Raw genomic sequence first — 18,532 nt, 5'->3', positions numbered from 1 at the left:
AGGGTACGTTTTGCATAGACAGGTGTGTCTGTAAATGAGTGGGGCATGTTTTGCATAGACAGTTGTGTCTGTAAATGTATGGGGCACGTTTTGCATAGACAGGTGTGTCTGTAAATGAGTGCGGCATGTTTTGCATAGACAGGTGTGTCTGTAAATGTATGGGGCACGTTTTGCATAGACAGGTGTGTCTGTAAATGAGTGGGGCATGTTTTGCATAGACAGGTGTGTCTGTAAATGTATGGGGCTCGTTTTGCATAGACAGGTGTGTCTGTAAATGAGTGGGGTACGTTTTGCATAAACAGGTGTGTCTGTAAATGAGTGGGGCATGTTTTGCATAGACAGGTGTGTCTGTAAATGTATGCGGCACGTTTTGCATAGACAGGTGTGTCTGTAAATGAGTGGGGCATGTTTTGCATAGACAGGTGTGTCTGTAAATGTATGGGGCACGTTTTGCATAGACAGTTGTGTCTGTAAATGAGTGGGGTAAGTTTTGCATAAACAGGTGTGTCTGTAAATGAGTGGGGCAGGTTATAGTCAGGTGCGTCTGTAAATGAATAGGGCAGATTTTAGACAGACACATGTGTCCGTAAATGAAAAGACAGATTTTAAACCAGAAGGTGCCTATAGCAGATTGGCCTTCATTTTCATGTTATGATATTCTATGCATCATATGGAGAAGTCTTCAAATGTAATGTTGCCTGGAGCCAGACATACATTCAGGTGAATCACACAAGTAAGGCAGGATGCCTTCTACACCATCAGAGGCGCTGCCGCTGAACCCCATTCATGCATGAGCACCATCTCCATGTTCCGTTCTTCTGTTTTATGGTGACCTTCATGTCTGTAGCTCTGCAAGCTGATGAGGAAGAGGAACGTTTCTGCAATCTCATTCACTGTACGTGAATTCAGCCTCTGTGTCTGCAGCCAGAAAGCCGTAAGCTCATCTTATCCCCTGAGGTGATGTCGTATTTACATGCATAAGAGAGCCAAAGACCTTTAGCAAAACACAGCCTAACACTCTAGAGGCCAGGGCCCAGACAAAACAAATCGCATCACTGATGCCCAGCCATTTTAATAGAGCCCACAGACTACTGACGCCCAGCCATTTTAATAGAGCCCACAGACTACTGACGCCCAGCCATTTTAATAGAGCCCACAGACTACTGATGCCCAGCCATTTTAATAGAGCCCACAGACTACTGATGCCCAGCCATTTTAATAGAGCCCACAGACTACTGATGCCCAGCCATTTTAACAGAGCCCACAGACTACTGATGCCCAGCGTTCTGCCTTAGAGTTCTGTCTGCAAACTTGAAAAATAGGGCACTGATCCCTCAGTGTGTCTCCAAGTATTTATTAATTAATTAATTAATTAATTAAATAAACAAACAGACAGACAAACTGTGGCTTCATCTCAAATTAATCCTGGACACGCATATTAGTGTTTGTCTTGTTGCACTACAGCCAACAATACATGTTTCACAAAATTCATTTCCTTCTGACACAATTTTTCATTTTAAGTTTGAAACAGTATGAAATTTCATTTTTGAAGTTCTGTTCTTTTTCTCAATGAGAAATCATGACAGTTTTGTGAAAGCATTATAATCACATTATACTTCTGAGATCCAACACATGAATATGACCATTTATCTATTAGTTATTTCTCAAAAAAAAACAAGTTAGTGTATTTTCTAACTTATTCATTGAGTGCAAGATATTTACTGTTTTAATCATATAGAAATCTAAGAATGAAAATGTTCTCAAGTAAGCAGAAACAGATCATGACTAGTAGTACAGGCTTGCTATCTAATATTCATTATGACCGACAAGGAATTTCTTAACTACCTTACTGTCTGAATTTTGTATCATAAGTATTAGGATTTAATATAATTATTAAGCGGATTTATTAATATGTGAATTGCTGTGTGTGACAAAAGTATACGTGGACAAGTGGTGCATTTAGTTATTTACAGAAAGTCATAATAATAATAACACAGAGAAATGACCTGTAATTAGATCCAGGGAAATGATGATATGAGGACATCTTAGAGAATACTGGTAGAAGTGAGGACATCATAGCTGAACATGTCCTCCCATCTTCCCCAGGCCCCATCCACACCCCAACCCATGTGTCTACATCTACACTGATTTAATTGTGTGCGTGTGTGTTTGTGTGCATGTGTGTGCGTGTGTGGTTCTGTGTGTGTGTTTCTGTGCGTGTGTGTTTCTGTGTATGTGTGTTTGTGTGCGTGTGTTTCTGTGCATGTGTGTGTTTCTGTGTGCGTGTGTGTGTGTGCGCGTGTGTGTTTCTGTGTATGTGTGTGCGTGTGTGCTTTTGTGTGTTTGTGTGCATGTGTTTCTGTGTGTGTGTGTGGGTGTGTGTGTGTTTCTGTGTGTGTGTGTGTGTGTGTGTTTCCGTGTGTGTGTGTGTGTGTGTGTTTCCGTGTGTTTGTGTGTGTGTGTGTGTGTGCGCATGTGTGTGTGTGTGTCTTTGTGTGTGTGCGTGTGTGTGTGTGTGTGTGTGTGCGTGCGTGTGTGGGACGGAGTGTGGCACAGTGGGTAAGGAACTGCCCTCGTAACCGAAAGGTCGCAGGTTCGATTCCCGGGTAAGGACACTGCCGTTGTACCCTTGAGCAAGGTACTTAACCTGCATTGCTTCAGTATATATCCAGCTGTATAAATGGATACAATGTAAAGTGCTATGTAAAAAAGTTGTGTAAGTCGCTCTGGATAAGAGCGTCTGCTAAATGCCTGTAATGTAATGTAATGTAATGTGTACCTCCACATTGGTTAGTGTGAGCTCCCGGAACACATAGGCCAAGTTGCAGTCCTCTGAATGGCAGCAGACCTGCAGGTTCCCATAAGTCCGCACGTCTGGGGGGTCGGGCCAGTACTGGTGGCATTTCGGCTGAAACCAAACACGCCGTCAGTCACGTGACATTCCTCTTACATAAGTGCATTCATTCTCTAAAGGCTAAAACCATCAAAGCCTAAAAAACCCTTTCTCGCAAGCATATCCATCATATCCTCATATGTATGTATTTATGAATGTGCATATGTATATATGTACGCATGTGCATATGTATGTATGTATGTACGCATGTGCATATATATGTATTTATGTACATATATATGTGCATATATATGTGTGCATGTATGTGTGTATGTACGCATGTGCATATATATGTATGTGCGTGTGTATGTATGTATGTATATGCGTGTGTATGTGCGTGTGTATGTATGTGTGTATGTATGCATGTGCATATATATGTATGTGCGTGTGTATGTATGTATGTATATGCGTGTGTATGTGCGTGTGTATGTATGCATGTGCATATATATGTATGTATGTATGTGCGTGTGTGTATGTATGTATGTGCATATATATGTATGTATGTATGTGCGTGTGTATGTATGTATGTATGTATGTGTGTGTGTGTGTGTGTATGTGTGTGTGTGTGTATGTATGCGTGTGTGTTTATGTGTGTATGTATGTGTGTGTATGTGTGTGTGTGTATGTGTGTGTGCGCAGTTCATTCCTCTGAGCATTAGCGTGATGACAGGTAGCTGCTCCAGGAGATGCAGGGAGGTGATGCACTGCGACTGAGGAGCTGTTTCATGCAACGGCCTTTCTCCTCACTCTCTCGCTTTGTTCAACAGGCAGTAAAGATCACCTCTCCCATTCATTCTCATTCCTACATGCGAGACATTCATTTAGCTCATTCAGCTGAAGGACTGAATAAATAATAACAGAGCTCTGCTCTTTGTGAGATGCACAGAGGAATGAAGCTCAGTGTTCAGCTTGCCTGAGCATGGCACCTTTCAGTGTGTGTGTGTGTGTGTGTGTGTGTGGAGATATCAGCATTTCAGTTTGAAAGGCTTTGTCTGAAATGAAAACAGTTCAGTTTGTGGGGTTCTTGCTGAAATAAAAGCACTTCAGTTTGATTATTATTTGAGAATGTTACTGTTACCTAGCAACAGCCAAGCTGGACCGTAGCCGTTGGTGCTGTCACTAGGAGAGCCAACGTCCTTGAGTAAACCTTGAGCCTCATCTCCGACTTTTACTGTGCCCAGATCAACAATCTGATATTCAAGTGTGTGTGTGTGTGTGTATGCGTGCATGTGTGTCTGTGTGTGTGTGTGTGTGTGTGTGTGTGTGTGAGTGTGAGTGTGTGCATGCGTGTGTCTGCATGTGAATGTGTGTGCGTGTGTGTATGTGTGCATATGTGCGTGCATGTGTGTCTGCGTGTGAATGTGTGTGTGTGTGTGTCTGCGTGTGAATGTGTGTGTGTGTGTGTGTGTGTGTGCGTGTGTGTGTGTGTGTGAGTGTGTGCATGTGTGTGTGTCTTCTGTGTGCGTGCGTGTGCGTGTGTCTTCTGTGTGCGTGCGTGTGCGTGTGCGTCTGTGTGCGTGTTTGTGTGTGTGTCTGTGTGCGTGTTTATGTGTGTGTGTGTGCGTGCATGCGTGCGTGTGTGTGTGTGTGTGTCTGTGTGTGTGTGTGTGTGTGTGCGTGTGTCTGTGTGCGTGCGTGTGTGTGTGTGCGTTTGTGTGCGTGCATGTGTGTGTGTGTGTGCGTGCGTGTGCGTTTGTGTGCGTGCTTGCGCGAGTATGTGTAACTCACCCTTCCTCTCTCTGTCAGTGTGGTCAGCATGACGATGACGTGTGCGTGTTGCTCCCACACTGCCTGCCAGAACTGGCTGCAGGTGTGGGGTAGAGGGCCCTGACAGGCCACATACTGCTTCACTGATCCCGCCCACTCCTCCGTCTGCCCCGCCCCAAGATCCATCTGAAACACACAACACCCACACCCGCACCCACCTTAATGAGGCTGGCATTGCACCCACACCCACACCCACCTTAATGAGGCTGGCATTGCACCCACACCCGCACCCACCTTAATGAGGCTGGCATTGCACCCACACCCGCACCCACCTTAATGAGGCTGGCATTGCACCCACACCTGCACCCACCTTAATGTGACTGGCATTGCACCCACACCCGCACCCACCTTAATGAGGCTGGCATTGCACCCACACCTGCACCCACCTTAATGAGGCTGGCATTGCACCTGCACCTGCACCCACCTTAATGAGGCTGGCATTGCACCTGCACCTGCACCCACCTTAATGAGGCTGGCATTGCACCCGCACCTGCACCCACCTTAATATGGCTGGCATTGCACCCGCACCTGCACCCACCTTAATGAGGCTGGCATTGCACCCGCACCTGCACCCACCTTAATATGGCTGGCATTGATGTAGTCGTCTTCTCCTTCCTCTAAGACCACTCTGCTGCTGTCATCTGCAGGGCAGAAAGACTCCCTGTCAAACTCCTCTCGCCAGAATTAGCCGACAGATAATGAAGATAATTTATTAATAAAGAATAATTTAATAAATAAATCTGACGTGCTTAAGCAGTGGTGGCTTTTATATTACCTAGAGAAAGGGCTCTGAGTTATGATGCATTTGCACAGGACAATGCAGCACAGCCAGAATACACTGCTTACATGGTAATATGTCCTTGTATCTGTTCTTCTCCATATTCTGAGGTAATTTTGCAAAAGACACCGACATGCCAGCCTTCTTCCTGTAAAGTTGCTATTAACAAAAACAGACATACAATAAATAAAAAATAAAAAGACTTTAAAAAAACACCAAGACACTACTCTCTCATAATCCTAAATCACTCCATATTAATAAATCACTCTCCATATTCATAAACTACTCTCCATATTCATAAATGACGCTTCATATTTACAAATGAGTCCATACATAAATTATACATTCACAACTAGCAAGATTACATTTGAGCTTACATTAGACATTACATTAGAGATTGCATTAATGTGTGGGCAGTGGGCGGCAGTGTAGTATAATGGCTAAGGAGTTGGTCTTGTAACCTAAAGGTCGCAGGTTTGATTCCCCGGTAGGACACTGCCGCTGTACCCTTTAGCAAGGTACTTAACCTACATTGCTCCAGTATATATCCAGCTGTATAATTGGATACAATGTAAGTTGCTCTGGATAAGAGCGTCTGATAAATGCCTGTAATGTAATATAATGCATTACACTGAACATCAAGTAGATTTATACTCCACAGAAACTGCACTGAACTCCAACATTGCTGTTCACACTGCACACCAACACTGCTGTTCAAACTGAACCCCAACAATGCTGTTCAGACTGCACTGAACCCCAACACTGCTGTTCACACACTGCACCCCAACACTGCTGTTCACACTGCACTGAACCCCAACACTGCTGTTCACACACTGCACCCCAACACTGCTGTTCACACTGCACCCCAACACTGCTGTTCACACTGAACCCCAACACTGCTGTTCACACTGCACCCCAAAACTGCTGTTCATACTGAACCCCAACACTGCTGTTCACACTGCACTGAACCCGAACACTGCTGTTCACACTGCACCCCAACACTGCTGTTCACACTGCACCCCAACACTGCTGTTCACACTGCACCCAAACACTGCTGTTCACACTGAACCCCAACACTGCTGTTCACACTGCACCCCAACACTACTGTTCACACTGAACCCCAACACTGCTGTTCACACTGCACTGCACCCAAAACTGCTGTTCACTATCTATGAGAATCTATCTCCATTATATTAAACTCATCTTCACTCTTTAGATGGAGTGTCACATAATCTAATGCATGACATCATACCTCAAACTGAGCAAGCAGGGCTCCACCCTGCAGGCCCCTCTTCAGCTGGCTCATGGACTCCTCCAGGGTGCCCCCGCTCTGGCTGGGGGGCAGGATGGTCTCCGCACACGGGCTGGGGGGCAGGATGGGTTCCCCCAGCATTGGAAAGCCCAACTCAAACCCAGGCTGCCGGACACCAACACCTAGAGCAGGAGACGTGCACCCCAACACACACCCCAACATGCACCCCAACACCACAGCACCCACCCCAACACACACCACAACACCCCAACAGGTACCCCAACACCACAGCACCCACCCCCAACACACACCACAACACCCCAACAGGCACCCCAACACACATACACACCCCAACATACACAGACATACATGGGCACACACACACACACACACAGGTAAATAGTGGTAGGTAGTATGCTCTAGAACATAAGCATGTAACCCTTCTACAAACAAACATACAACCCCTGGAACTGGATATTTGTAAAGATACTGTCATTTGCACACCTGGGTGTGTGTACTGGTAGGTGTGTATCTGCACACAGGTAGGGGTGTGTGTGCAGGTAGGTGTGTATCTGCACACAGGTAGGGGTGTGTGTGCAGGTAGGAGTGTGTATACACAGGTAGGGGTGTGTGTACAGGTAGGGGTTAGGGTTAGGTAGGGGTGTGTGTACACAGGTAGGGGTGTGTGTACTGGTAGGGGTGTGTGTACACAGGTAGGGGTGTGTGTACTGGTAGGGGTGTGTGTACAGGTAGGGGCGTGTGTACACAGGTAGGGGTGTGTGTACACAGGTAGGGGCGTGTGTACAGGTAGGGGTGTGTGTACACAGGTAGGGGCGTGTGTACAGATAGGGGTGTGTACACAGGTAGGGGTGTGTGTACAGGTAGGGGTGTGTGTACAGGTAGGGGCGTGTGTACAGGTAGGGGCGTGTGTACACACGTAGGGGTGTGTGTACACAGGTAGGGGCGTGTGTACACAGGTAGGGGCGTGTGTACAGGTAGGGGTGTGTACACAGGTAGGGGTGTGTACACAGGTAGGGGTGTGTGTACAGGTAGGGGCGTGTGTACAGGTAGGGGTGTGTGTACAGGTAGGGGTGTGTGTACTGGTAGGGGTGTGTGTACACAGGTAGGTGTCTATCTGCACACAAGGATGTGTGCACACAGGTAGGTGTGTATCTGCATACAGGGATGTGTGTACACAGGTAGGTGTCTATCTGCACACAGGGATGTGTGTACACAGGTAGGTGTGTATCTGCACACAGGGATGTGTGTACACAGGTAGGGGTGTGTGTACAGGTAGGGGCGTGTGTACACAGGTAGGTGTGTGTGTACAGGTAGGGGTGTGTGTACACAGGTAGGGGTGTGTGTACCGGTAGGTGCGTGTGTACCGGTAGGTGCGTGTGTACAGGTAGGGGTGTGTGTACAGGTAGGGGTGTGTGTACAGGTAGGGGTGTGTGAACTGGTAGGGGCGTGGTTGTGTACCCTTCCTGCGGATGAGCAGTGTGAGCTGTTTGGAGTGGGACTCGCGGCTGGCCTTGATGAACATGACCACCTGGTCATGCGTGTGCTCGGAGATGTCCCGCCCGTTAATCAGCACGATCTGGTCCCCCTCCAGCAGCGGGGGGGAGCTCTGCCCAGCCTGCAGCACCAATCACAGGCCTGAGACACGCCCACCTGATTGCATAACCAATGGCAGGCACTTCTGCCCACCTTAAGACACACCCACATGCAACTGTAATGATCTACCTGCCTTTATAATGATATAAGACACACCCACCTGCCTTTCTAACAAGATTCAAGCACGTGTGTCTAATACCAAGAGAGACACACTTGGACGGTTTTAAAACCTTGTAAAACTACATGCAGATTAGGGTTATATGATACTGGTATATCTAAGAGAGTGCAGAGAACACTGACTTTCACCAGAAGAACAAACAGATAGGCAGCCTGAAAGCCAATAGCAGCAAAAATAGGGTGCAATAGGGAACAGAGGGGCTTATTGCAATCGCTTAGTTTATCCTCATCCTCATCTCCTCAGTTCTCGTGTGACCTGGAAATCGATCGAGGTTTGCCATCTTTAAGGCCATTCCAATCTGTAAAATTTTCCTTGGAAGATCGAGAAGCAAGAAGGCTCCAGGTGGATGCTTCAGTGAGGATGCTCAGGTCAATGTACAAACAAGCCATCTTTGGACCCACCTCTCCACATCTGCCGCATACACCATGGGACTGAAATCACTTCAAACTGACACCTGACTGAGCAAGGATGTCCCTCCCATTAGTGTAATACATGTTGCCTTGATTCCTCCATCCTCGTATCTCATCCTTGCATCTTTTCCTCGCTTCCTATGTTTGGTGGAGCTAAGAAGCGAGGAAAGGACGTGAGGAAAAGACGCAAGGAGTGAAAATAAGAGATTGGAATGAGACCCAGGACTTACTGTAAAGACGATGATTATGAATTTTAATCATGTATGTTAAAGCAGAATGTGTCTTAGATATGACTTTACAGGTCAGCTTGGCCAGTCAAAAACTTCTCTGCTGACTCTGAGGAAGACTTGGAAAAGTTGCGCTGTTCTTTTCTTGTCCTGACTTAAAACACAGCATCCGCTTCTGTTCTTACCGGAGAGTCCGTGCTCACATGCGAGATCACCAACGCCATCTTCTGGTCCACTCCCCCCTGCAGAGAGACAGGAAACAACAACATCACACAATATCACACTACATCACATATCACAACACAATATCACAATACATCACATATCACATCACACAATATCACACTACATCACATATCACAACACCACCAGCCACCAGCCTAGCATATGCACACCGTTAAACACCCAACGCCACATTGCACAGGTGTGTCCAGGTAGAGGGGAACACTCACCTTTACATTGAAACCAAACTTCCCCTCTTCATCAGGAGCAATGTGCACCAGCAACAGATCACCATCAACCACCCTGTTCTGCAGAGAAGCAAGTAACAACACCATCCAGACCAACATCATTAACATCATCTGCACCAACATCATTAACATCAACATCATCTGCACCAACATCATTAACATCAACATCATCTGCACCAACATCATTAATATCAACCTCATCCACACCAACATCATTAACATCAACACCATCCACACCAACATCATTAACATCAACACCACCTACACCAACATCATTAACATCAACATCATCTGCACCAACATCATTAATATCAACCTCATCCACACCAACATCATTAACATCAACACCATCCACACCAACATCATTAACATCAACACCATCCACACCAACATCATTAACATCAACATCATCCACACCAACATCATTAACATCAACATCATCCACACCAACATCATTAACATCAACACCATCCACACCAACATCATTAACATCAACACCATCCACACCAACATCATAAACATCAACACCATCCACACCAACATCATTAACATCAACACCATCCACACCAACATCATTAACATCAACACCATCCACACCAACATCATTAACATCAACACCATCCACACAAGCACAAATGCACTAAACATCTCAGCATCCTACCCTGAAGTTCAGACAGCTTTACAAGTATTCACCCACATCTTGAGTTAAACAAGGCAACATGATGCAAATCTGCCACAACAGGATTACAATCACGTGCAGTTAGTGACCATCCTGGCACAAGTGTAAACATGTTTACTTCAGTGTATCTACGTTATTATCCGCTTGCTGCACTTCACTGCAGTACAGAAATGAAACTGTAGTGTAAGTATACCGCCTGCTAAACTGCAGTACAGGGCTGCGTCTCTCCTAACACGTCAAACACCACTAAAGCTGTGATACTGACAGGAGACAGATTCAGCTGCCCGAGCTGTGGAAGGGTTTGGACAGAAGGATTTAGGGCAAAGTCTCCACATGAAATGAAACGATCCTGAAGTTTACTCAGTGGGTCCACTTTGATTTTGCATGTGTGAAATCTTCCCTAAGTGTTTTCCTGGCCTGACTGTGCTGTGTGTCTGCTGAGCTGCACTAAGCTGTTATAAAGATTAAGTGATACTTCAACTAGCCACTATTCAGCAAGTGTCTGATAATCAGTTCTGAAATATAAAGTTAGTTCTGAAATATCCATCACTGTAGTAAAGATATGGTATATGCGATAGAGGTCATTTCATGTTTTCATATTTATATTGACAGTTAAATAAAAAGCAGACATTTCCTGAACTAAACAGAATTCGGTAAACAGGTTCGTTCCCACACAGACCACCGGCAGGAATCTCTCTCAAAAATAATTAACATGAGGTGAGATAGAGAGAGGCTAAATTAATATTGCAATTCTATTAAAAGCTCAAAGCATGTCAATGAGGAGTGAGGGACGAACAGGAGGGCTTAGAGTGCAGGTAGAGGGGGGCATGGGAGCCTGCATATTTAAACGCCAAACTGTGAGGAAGTGAGATTTCTCTTGTACATCATGATAATATGGTTGTAAATGTTTTGAATTATCCATGAACTCAGCTTTCAACTTCGGAGTTCAGTCTTATCAGTAGGAAATAAACCTCATTCAGCACTTTACTCTAAAAGAATGACTGATTCCTCCACTCAACAAAGAAGAGCCATCAGTATTCATGCACCCAGCCAGTACCACAGTCACACAAACACAGCCAGTACCACAGTCACACTAACACAGTCTAACCCACAGACACAGTAAAACAGACTGTCCCACACTCACCTGCTCAGCACCCACACTGACCTGGAAATGGGAGCAACACTGACCTGGTCTCCGTAGCACTGAGAGTTCCTCTCGCTGGCCTCGTCCCCGGTGTAGTTCTCAAAGCTGTCTCTTTTCTGGGGGCTGGGGCTGCAGGAGGGGGCCGTGGACCCATGCTCCAGAGAATCCTGCCTTAAAAATAGAGCAGGCTGTGACACGGACCCCACAGCAAATGCACAGGAGCCCTGGCCTATTACACACTCCTATAAAAACTATCCGCTAGAGAATTACGCACCTTAACTGAACCCAGTTCACACGGAAATTAGATCAAGTGCAAGTCCTTTATTTTAAATCCCACAAGAGCACAGCTATCTATGGGAACACACAGGCACCCTATTATAACATCAGCCTCGGATGATGGGACCAAAGGGCCTAGCCGCAGCCTGACTGGATCACAGGGCCTAGCTGCACCCTGTTTGGATAATTGGCCCTGGCCACACTCTGATTGGATCACAAGGCCGAGCTGCACCCTGACTGGATCACAGGGCCTAGCCAGAGCCAGACTGGATAAGTGCTCTCAGGTCAGATTGTTTTCATTCACATGTAGAGTTCAGAGTTCAGAGTGCAGACTGGTTTGCATTTTCTTTATTCCTGTCTGTTGACATTATGTTCCCAGTTCAGTAATGAGCACACACTCGCCGCTGTGTTGAAAGAAAAAACAGCACTGCATCACGCTTCTGATAACCTGATGCCACAATAGAAAACCATGACATGTACAGCTATAAGATGCCATCTCCCTTAGCAATGTTGTTCAGTGCACAGAATCATGGTAAATGAAGTGTCCTTGTGCCAGTGTCACTATAAAAAAAATCCCTATACAAATAAAACTGAATTGAGTAGCACTGAAATGTCACCTGGCTGCGATAGGGTAGATTTCTGGGAGATAAATCATATCTGGAATGAACTTTAGCAATAAGTAAGATCCTTTAAAATCCATTTTACTAATTATGACTGAACCCGTGTCTCTTCTTCAGCCAGTAAGTGGTGCTAGACTGCATTAAAAGCACAATTATATTAAAATCAAATAATATTCTCCAGGCAGTTTAGCACACAGTTGTTTTAAATTTAGTTAGGGAAATGGCAAGCATTGTTAGGCTGAATGGCCTGTTCTCATCATTATGCTGTTATGTTATTATAACTATTCTTGTGGGTACAATACCATGCCTAGGGGTGCACGTACCAGCATTACTATGGAGAACTTCACTGTAGGTATTCTCCCAAATGCTACATTCTACAAACAAGCCCCTAATATACTATAATACACCATAATGCTAATATACCATACTACACTGTAATGCTACTTTATCCTACTACATCATAATTCATAAACAAAATAAAATAATTTAAAATATCACAGTTCTGCTACAGCATATTATGCTACTATGCTTTAGAACGCTGTTATTTTACTGTTGTCTTCTTTACTTTAGAACTGTTTCTCATCGCATTATTATCATGAAACAGATTTTGGGCCTCATTCGCAAAACATGTACGACCACAAGAACATTTCCAAGAACATTTTGGCATTCATCATTTTTTCCTTATCTGTATTTGTTCATGGCCATTTCCTTATGCAAATCACATGAACAAGATTCTGCATAAAATTTACAGCCAGCATTCATACACCTGGGATATGATACCACAAAAACAAAGGTCTGCACGTGTCATGAATCCCATATTGTTTTTTTGTCGAAACATTATTTAAGAACAAAATAAGAATAAATTTAAAAAAGTTTTGTGAATGAGGCCCGTTGTGTTTAAACACGAGCTGCAGTTAACCCTTTAGTGGCCAGTTAAGGGATCTTACTTTTGGGGGTGCAGCAGCTCAGAGGGGGTCTTATTGCCCTTGTAGGTGTAGAAAACCTCCTCACTCTCAGTGATGTAGCTCATCTCACTCGCCAAATTATCCACAGATGAATGGCGGGTCTTACGGATCTCGTGGCGCAGACGAGGGCTTCTCCTGCAAATATGATAGGTCAGGCTGCAGTCAATCACCAACGTTAGCCAATCACTGCAGTTGCAACAGGAGAGCGGGATAGGGGGGCTCACCAGTTGGGTGTGATTGGAGGAGAGCGGGACGGGGGGCTCACCAGTTGGGTGTGATTGGAGGAGAGCAGGATGGGGGGCTCACCAGTTGGGTGTGATTGGAGGAGAGCAGGATGGGGGGGCTCACCAGTTGGGTGTGATTGGAGGAGAGCACGATGGGGGGCTCACCAGTTGGATGTGATTGGAGGAGAGCAGGATGGGGGGCTCACCAGTTGGGTGTGATTGGAGGAGAGCGGGATGGGGGGCTCACCAGTTGGGTGTGATTGGAGGAGAGCGGGATGGGGGGCTCACCAGTTGGGTGTGATTGGAGGAGAGGGGGACGGGGGGGCTCACCAGTTGGGTGTGATTGGAGGAGAGCGGGATGGGGGGCTCACCAGTTGGGTGTGATTGGAAGAGAGCGGGACGGGGGGGCTCACCAGTTGGGTGTGATTGGAGGAGAGCAGGATGGGGGGGCTCACCAGTTGGGTGTGATTGGAGGAGAGCACGATGGGGGGCTCACCAGTTGGATGTGATTGGAGGAGAGCAGGATGGGGGGCTCACCAGTTGGGTGTGATTGGAGGAGAGCGGGATGGGGGGCTCACCAGTTGGGTGTGATTGGAGGAGAGCGGGATGGGGGGCTCACCAGTTGGGTGTGATTGGAGGAGAGGGGGACGGGGGGGCTCACCAGTTGGGTGTGATTGGAGGAGAGCGGGATGGGGGGCTCACCAGTTGGGTGTGATTGGAAGAGAGCGGGACGGGGGGGCTCACCAGTTGGGTGTGATTGGAGGAGAGCGGGACGGTAGGCTCTTGGTCTCCAGTTGCTCTGTAGAGAAGGACCTCTTCAGCTCCGGGTTCCAGACCATGCCTCCCATCACCTTCCTGTAAATGTGGCTGTTCAGAGATCTGCAGCAAAGTTAGAGTAATATGCTGTGATATGCAAGATTGGATCTTTCTTCTTTAAGTTACTTCCTATTTCTCTCAAGGGTGAGTGAAAATAAACTGAAAGGTACAAAAGGGCCTGTCTATTCTGTCACACAGAATAAGTCACAAGCTGAAAGCAATGCTATTTTATTTTACATTTATTTAAACAATTTAATACTTCAGCTTATTTAACAGCTTATATTTAAGCATAAATATAAACAAATACGATTCAATAATAAACATAACATTTGACAGGGACAGACTGGTGGCAGTCCCAGAATTAGCTGTCAAGCTCAATTTCATCTGCTGTCTGTGGGCATTATTAACCAGTCATGTGACAGTTACAGCCTCTGACACTGTGTGGGAGGAGCCAGCAGAGGGCGTGTGCTGCTGCTCATGCTGTCCGGATTGGCTGACAGGATTCATGTCCCCCCACCCCCAACTCACCGTACAGGGCTGGCAGACGTGAGGGTGCAGTTGGAGAAGGACTTCTTGTCCTGTGGCAGACACCTCCTGGCCTGGAAGAAGGTGTGGTGCTCCACGCAGGACTTCCACAGGTTTTTGCAGGCTCGGTAGTTCGGCATGACAAACGTGACGGTGTGATCCCGGCTCTCTCCCTGTAAGAATGCAGACACACCCACCATGCAGTGCCGCGCTCAGGCTAATCTAATCCACACCCACCATGCTGTGCCGTGCTCAGGCTAATCTAATCCACTGCCACACAGACACAGGCATCTGCAAAGCACTATGTATGTGTGCTGTTAGCCAGCAGGAGAAAACCCAGAGCAGCCCTGCCCACTGCTGCCAAAGTCTAAACTCTACAGTGACACAGCACTCACAGAAACCCTGTCTAACCTCACAGCACTAATCCATACCACAGCACTCACAGAAACCCAACATGACCTAACAGCAGTCACAGAAACCATACACACAGCATTTACAGAAACTCTGTCCAACCTCACAGCATTAATCCAGACCACAGAACTCACAGAAACCCTGTCCAACCTCACATCACAAATCAACACCCAACACTCACAGAAACCCTGTCCAACCTCACATCACTAATCCACACCCAACACTCACAGAAACCCTGTCTAGCACTCACAGAAACCCTGTCTAACCTCACAGAAATCCTATCAGATAATAAAAATGTCTGCAGAATTCCATCGCTCAGTGAACTCGAGGTTCCATCCGGTGTGCAATGAGTAATAAAATGCCAAACAGGAGATCTGGGATGAGATTCCCGAATGTTCCGGGCCAAGTTCTGGCCCAACATGGAGCCTGACAGCATGTTTTGGAAAGTGTTGTCACAGGTTTCACAAGGTGGTGGAGATGGTGATATTGAACAAAAGGTTGCATTGCTGCAACACACACACAGTAACTGACTGATGTCTCCTTGATTGATTTTATAGGGATAATGCACATTTAAGCTTTACTTTTAAAAACATGGGCACTGCACACAGTCACTAAACAAACCTACAGTCACTTACATGCTTGTGTCTCAGCTGAATGAAAAAGCGCTTTCTCTTGAAGGAAATCTTGATGATATTGACCCTGTGACAGCAAATATTCTGTTATGATCAATATTCATGCTGTTTTCTATACATACAACACTTCTGTAACCCAGTACAACATTTAAAAACCAATTAAGCAAAAATTCAGATCTTAGGTGGACTGAATGACCAGTTCTCATATGTTCTTAATCCTTGTGTTTGGTTTGGGTCAAACTGACCCAATTTAAACTTTTAGTTAATGTGGAATGACACTTTTTAGAGATGAATTTCATAACCAGTAACTAAACCTGTGTAAATTTGCTCGTTTTGCTATGTTTTTTGCCTTGCTACTCTGTAAAGCGTTGTTGTGACAGTTCACTGTAAAAAGCCCAAGACAAATTAAATTGAATTGAAATTTGGCTCATTTTGTTTTTCTAATCATTGTTCAAACTCTGTATTTGCTTTATGTTTTTTGCCTATATGGTTTCTATGAATATAAGATAAAGCTGAACAATAACTGAGAATGTCAGCTCAAAACTATTAATATCAATAATTTACTGCATGAAAATGTTGTATCACTTTAATTTCACACAGGTAAACATGATTTATACACCCTCATTATAGTGGATTTATACGAGTCATCTTTATCACAAGTCAATGACACTTTCATTTTTAAATGCGATCTAGCTGAGCTAAATGGCAACCATTAACCAAATATGTTGTTTATATTGCTTGGAATTGAGATAAACATAATATATTTAGAAATAAAATTGATGCAAAAATACACCAAATATATTTATCTCAATTCCAAAATTTCTCAAATCAAACAATTATTAATATTAAACAGTAATAATGTCATATTCATGCTCAACAATCCTTGTAGTCGGTTTACTTACTAGCATCGATATTACAGATTACTACTTAATATGAATAATTCTATTGATGCACACTGCTTCAGCCTGTCGGGAACTCTGCAGAACCTTCTGAAATAGTGCCTTTCCATCAAGCGATCTGTCAGCTTACTGAACGAAAACTCACGTCCATCCTGATGTGATTACCTCATCGCACAAGGGCGCACGCACGCACAGACACACACGCACGCACGCACGCACACAGACACACAGACGCACGCACGCACGCAGAGTTCCATAACATTCTCCTCCCTTTATGGTTTCTTTTACTCCCACTGTGTACTTTAACCTTTCTTTCCTTCTGAAAGAATGATGATTCAGTATCCTGCTACACGCATGCTAATTGTGTTTACAGCTCAACCAGATGCCACCTTTTGCTGCCCACTGTTCCACGCTGTTAGAAAACCACGGGAGTTTTCAGGTGCATTCAAAAATGTAACAGAAACAATACAAAATAATTTCACCCCTTTCACCTTTGACCCTCTGAGGTAAGAAAGTGACGCTGACGTTAGATTTGAGCAGCTGCAGCACTACGTCTGACTCATTATGATCAGGATGAGACCAAACTCACCAGGAGAAGAAGTTGGAGCAGATCTTATTCCGGAAGATGGCCACACCTCCAGAGGCAATCCCCACCAGTAAATCTGCGTGGCTGGAATCCTGAGAACCAGACACAATGCCTGCGTAACCTGACACATACCCCACACACCGACTACACCCCACTCACAGTCTATACCCCACACACCAACTACACCCCACACAATCCATACCCCACACACCGACTACACCCCACTCACAGTCTATACCCCATACACCGACTACACCCCACTCACAGTCTATACCCCACACATCAACTACACCCCACCCACAATCTATACCCCACACACCAACTACACCCCACCCACAATCTATACCCCACACACTGACTACACCCCACTCACAGTCTATACCCCACACACCGACTACACCGCACCCACAATCTATACCCCACACCAACTACACCCCACCCACAGTCTATACCCCACACACCAACTACACCCCACTCACAGTCTATACCCCATGCACCGACTACACCCCACTCAGTCTATACCTCACACACCGACTACACCCCACTCACAGTCTATACCCCACACACCAACTACACCCCACCCACAATCTATACCCCACACCGACTACACCCCACTCACAGTCTATACCCCATACACCGACTACACCCCACCCACAATCTATACCCCACACACCGACTACACCGCACCCACAATCTATACCCCACACCAACTACACCCCACCCACAGTCTATACCCCACACACCAACTACACCCCACTCACAGTCTATACCCCATGCACCGACTACACCCCACTCAGTCTATACCTCACACACCGACTACACCCCACTCACAGTCTATACCCCACACACCAACTACACCCCACCCACAATCTATACCCCACACCGACTACACCCCACTCACAGTCTATACCCCATACACCGACTACACCCCACCCACAATCTATACCCCACACACCGACTACACCCCACTCACAGTCTATACCCCACACACCGACTACACCCCACCCACAATCTATACCCCACACACCAACTACACCCCACTCACAGTCTATACCCCACACACCAACTACACCCCACACAGTCTATACCCCACACACCAACTACACCCCACTCACAGTCTATACCCCACACACCAACTACACCCCACACAATCTATACCCCACACA

The 18,532-nt window shown here is 45.8% G+C and overlaps 1 protein-coding gene across 4 annotated transcripts in view; it reads right to left on the bottom strand.

The window, feature by feature from the left end:
- The window catches only part of ptpn3 (protein tyrosine phosphatase non-receptor type 3), a 51,626-nt gene that overhangs the window by 9,788 nt on the left and 23,306 nt on the right, over positions 1 to 18,532 (bottom strand). For 3 of the 4 annotated variants that reach the window (XM_035435608.1, XM_035435601.1, XM_035435621.1), the window contains 14 exons: positions 17,370 to 17,458; positions 15,885 to 15,948; positions 14,842 to 15,011; positions 14,242 to 14,376; positions 13,256 to 13,408; positions 11,457 to 11,583; positions 9,572 to 9,649; positions 9,305 to 9,361; positions 8,170 to 8,326; positions 6,691 to 6,872; positions 5,507 to 5,597; positions 5,237 to 5,301; positions 4,622 to 4,786; positions 2,780 to 2,908 (listed from right to left, as the gene is read on the bottom strand). In XM_035435608.1, the coding sequence (XP_035291499.1) occupies positions 2,780 to 2,908; positions 4,622 to 4,786; positions 5,237 to 5,301; positions 5,507 to 5,597; positions 6,691 to 6,872; positions 8,170 to 8,326; positions 9,305 to 9,361; positions 9,572 to 9,649; positions 11,457 to 11,583; positions 13,256 to 13,408; positions 14,242 to 14,376; positions 14,842 to 15,011; positions 15,885 to 15,948; positions 17,370 to 17,458 (1,662 nt within the window). Of the gene's footprint in view, positions 1 to 775; positions 857 to 2,779; positions 2,909 to 4,621; positions 4,787 to 5,236; positions 5,302 to 5,506; positions 5,598 to 6,690; positions 6,873 to 8,169; positions 8,327 to 9,304; positions 9,362 to 9,571; positions 9,650 to 11,456; positions 11,584 to 13,255; positions 13,409 to 14,241; positions 14,377 to 14,841; positions 15,012 to 15,884; positions 15,949 to 17,369; positions 17,459 to 18,532 lie in introns of those variants that run through there. The other variant, XM_035435613.1, reaches the window with a different exon arrangement.

Source organism: Anguilla anguilla, chromosome 1, assembly GCF_013347855.1.
Source record: "Anguilla anguilla isolate fAngAng1 chromosome 1, fAngAng1.pri, whole genome shotgun sequence".
NCBI lineage: Eukaryota > Metazoa > Chordata > Actinopteri > Anguilliformes > Anguillidae > Anguilla > Anguilla anguilla.
The sequence above is the reverse complement of the archived record's forward strand: the minus strand, read 5'-3'. Positions and strand labels throughout refer to the sequence as shown.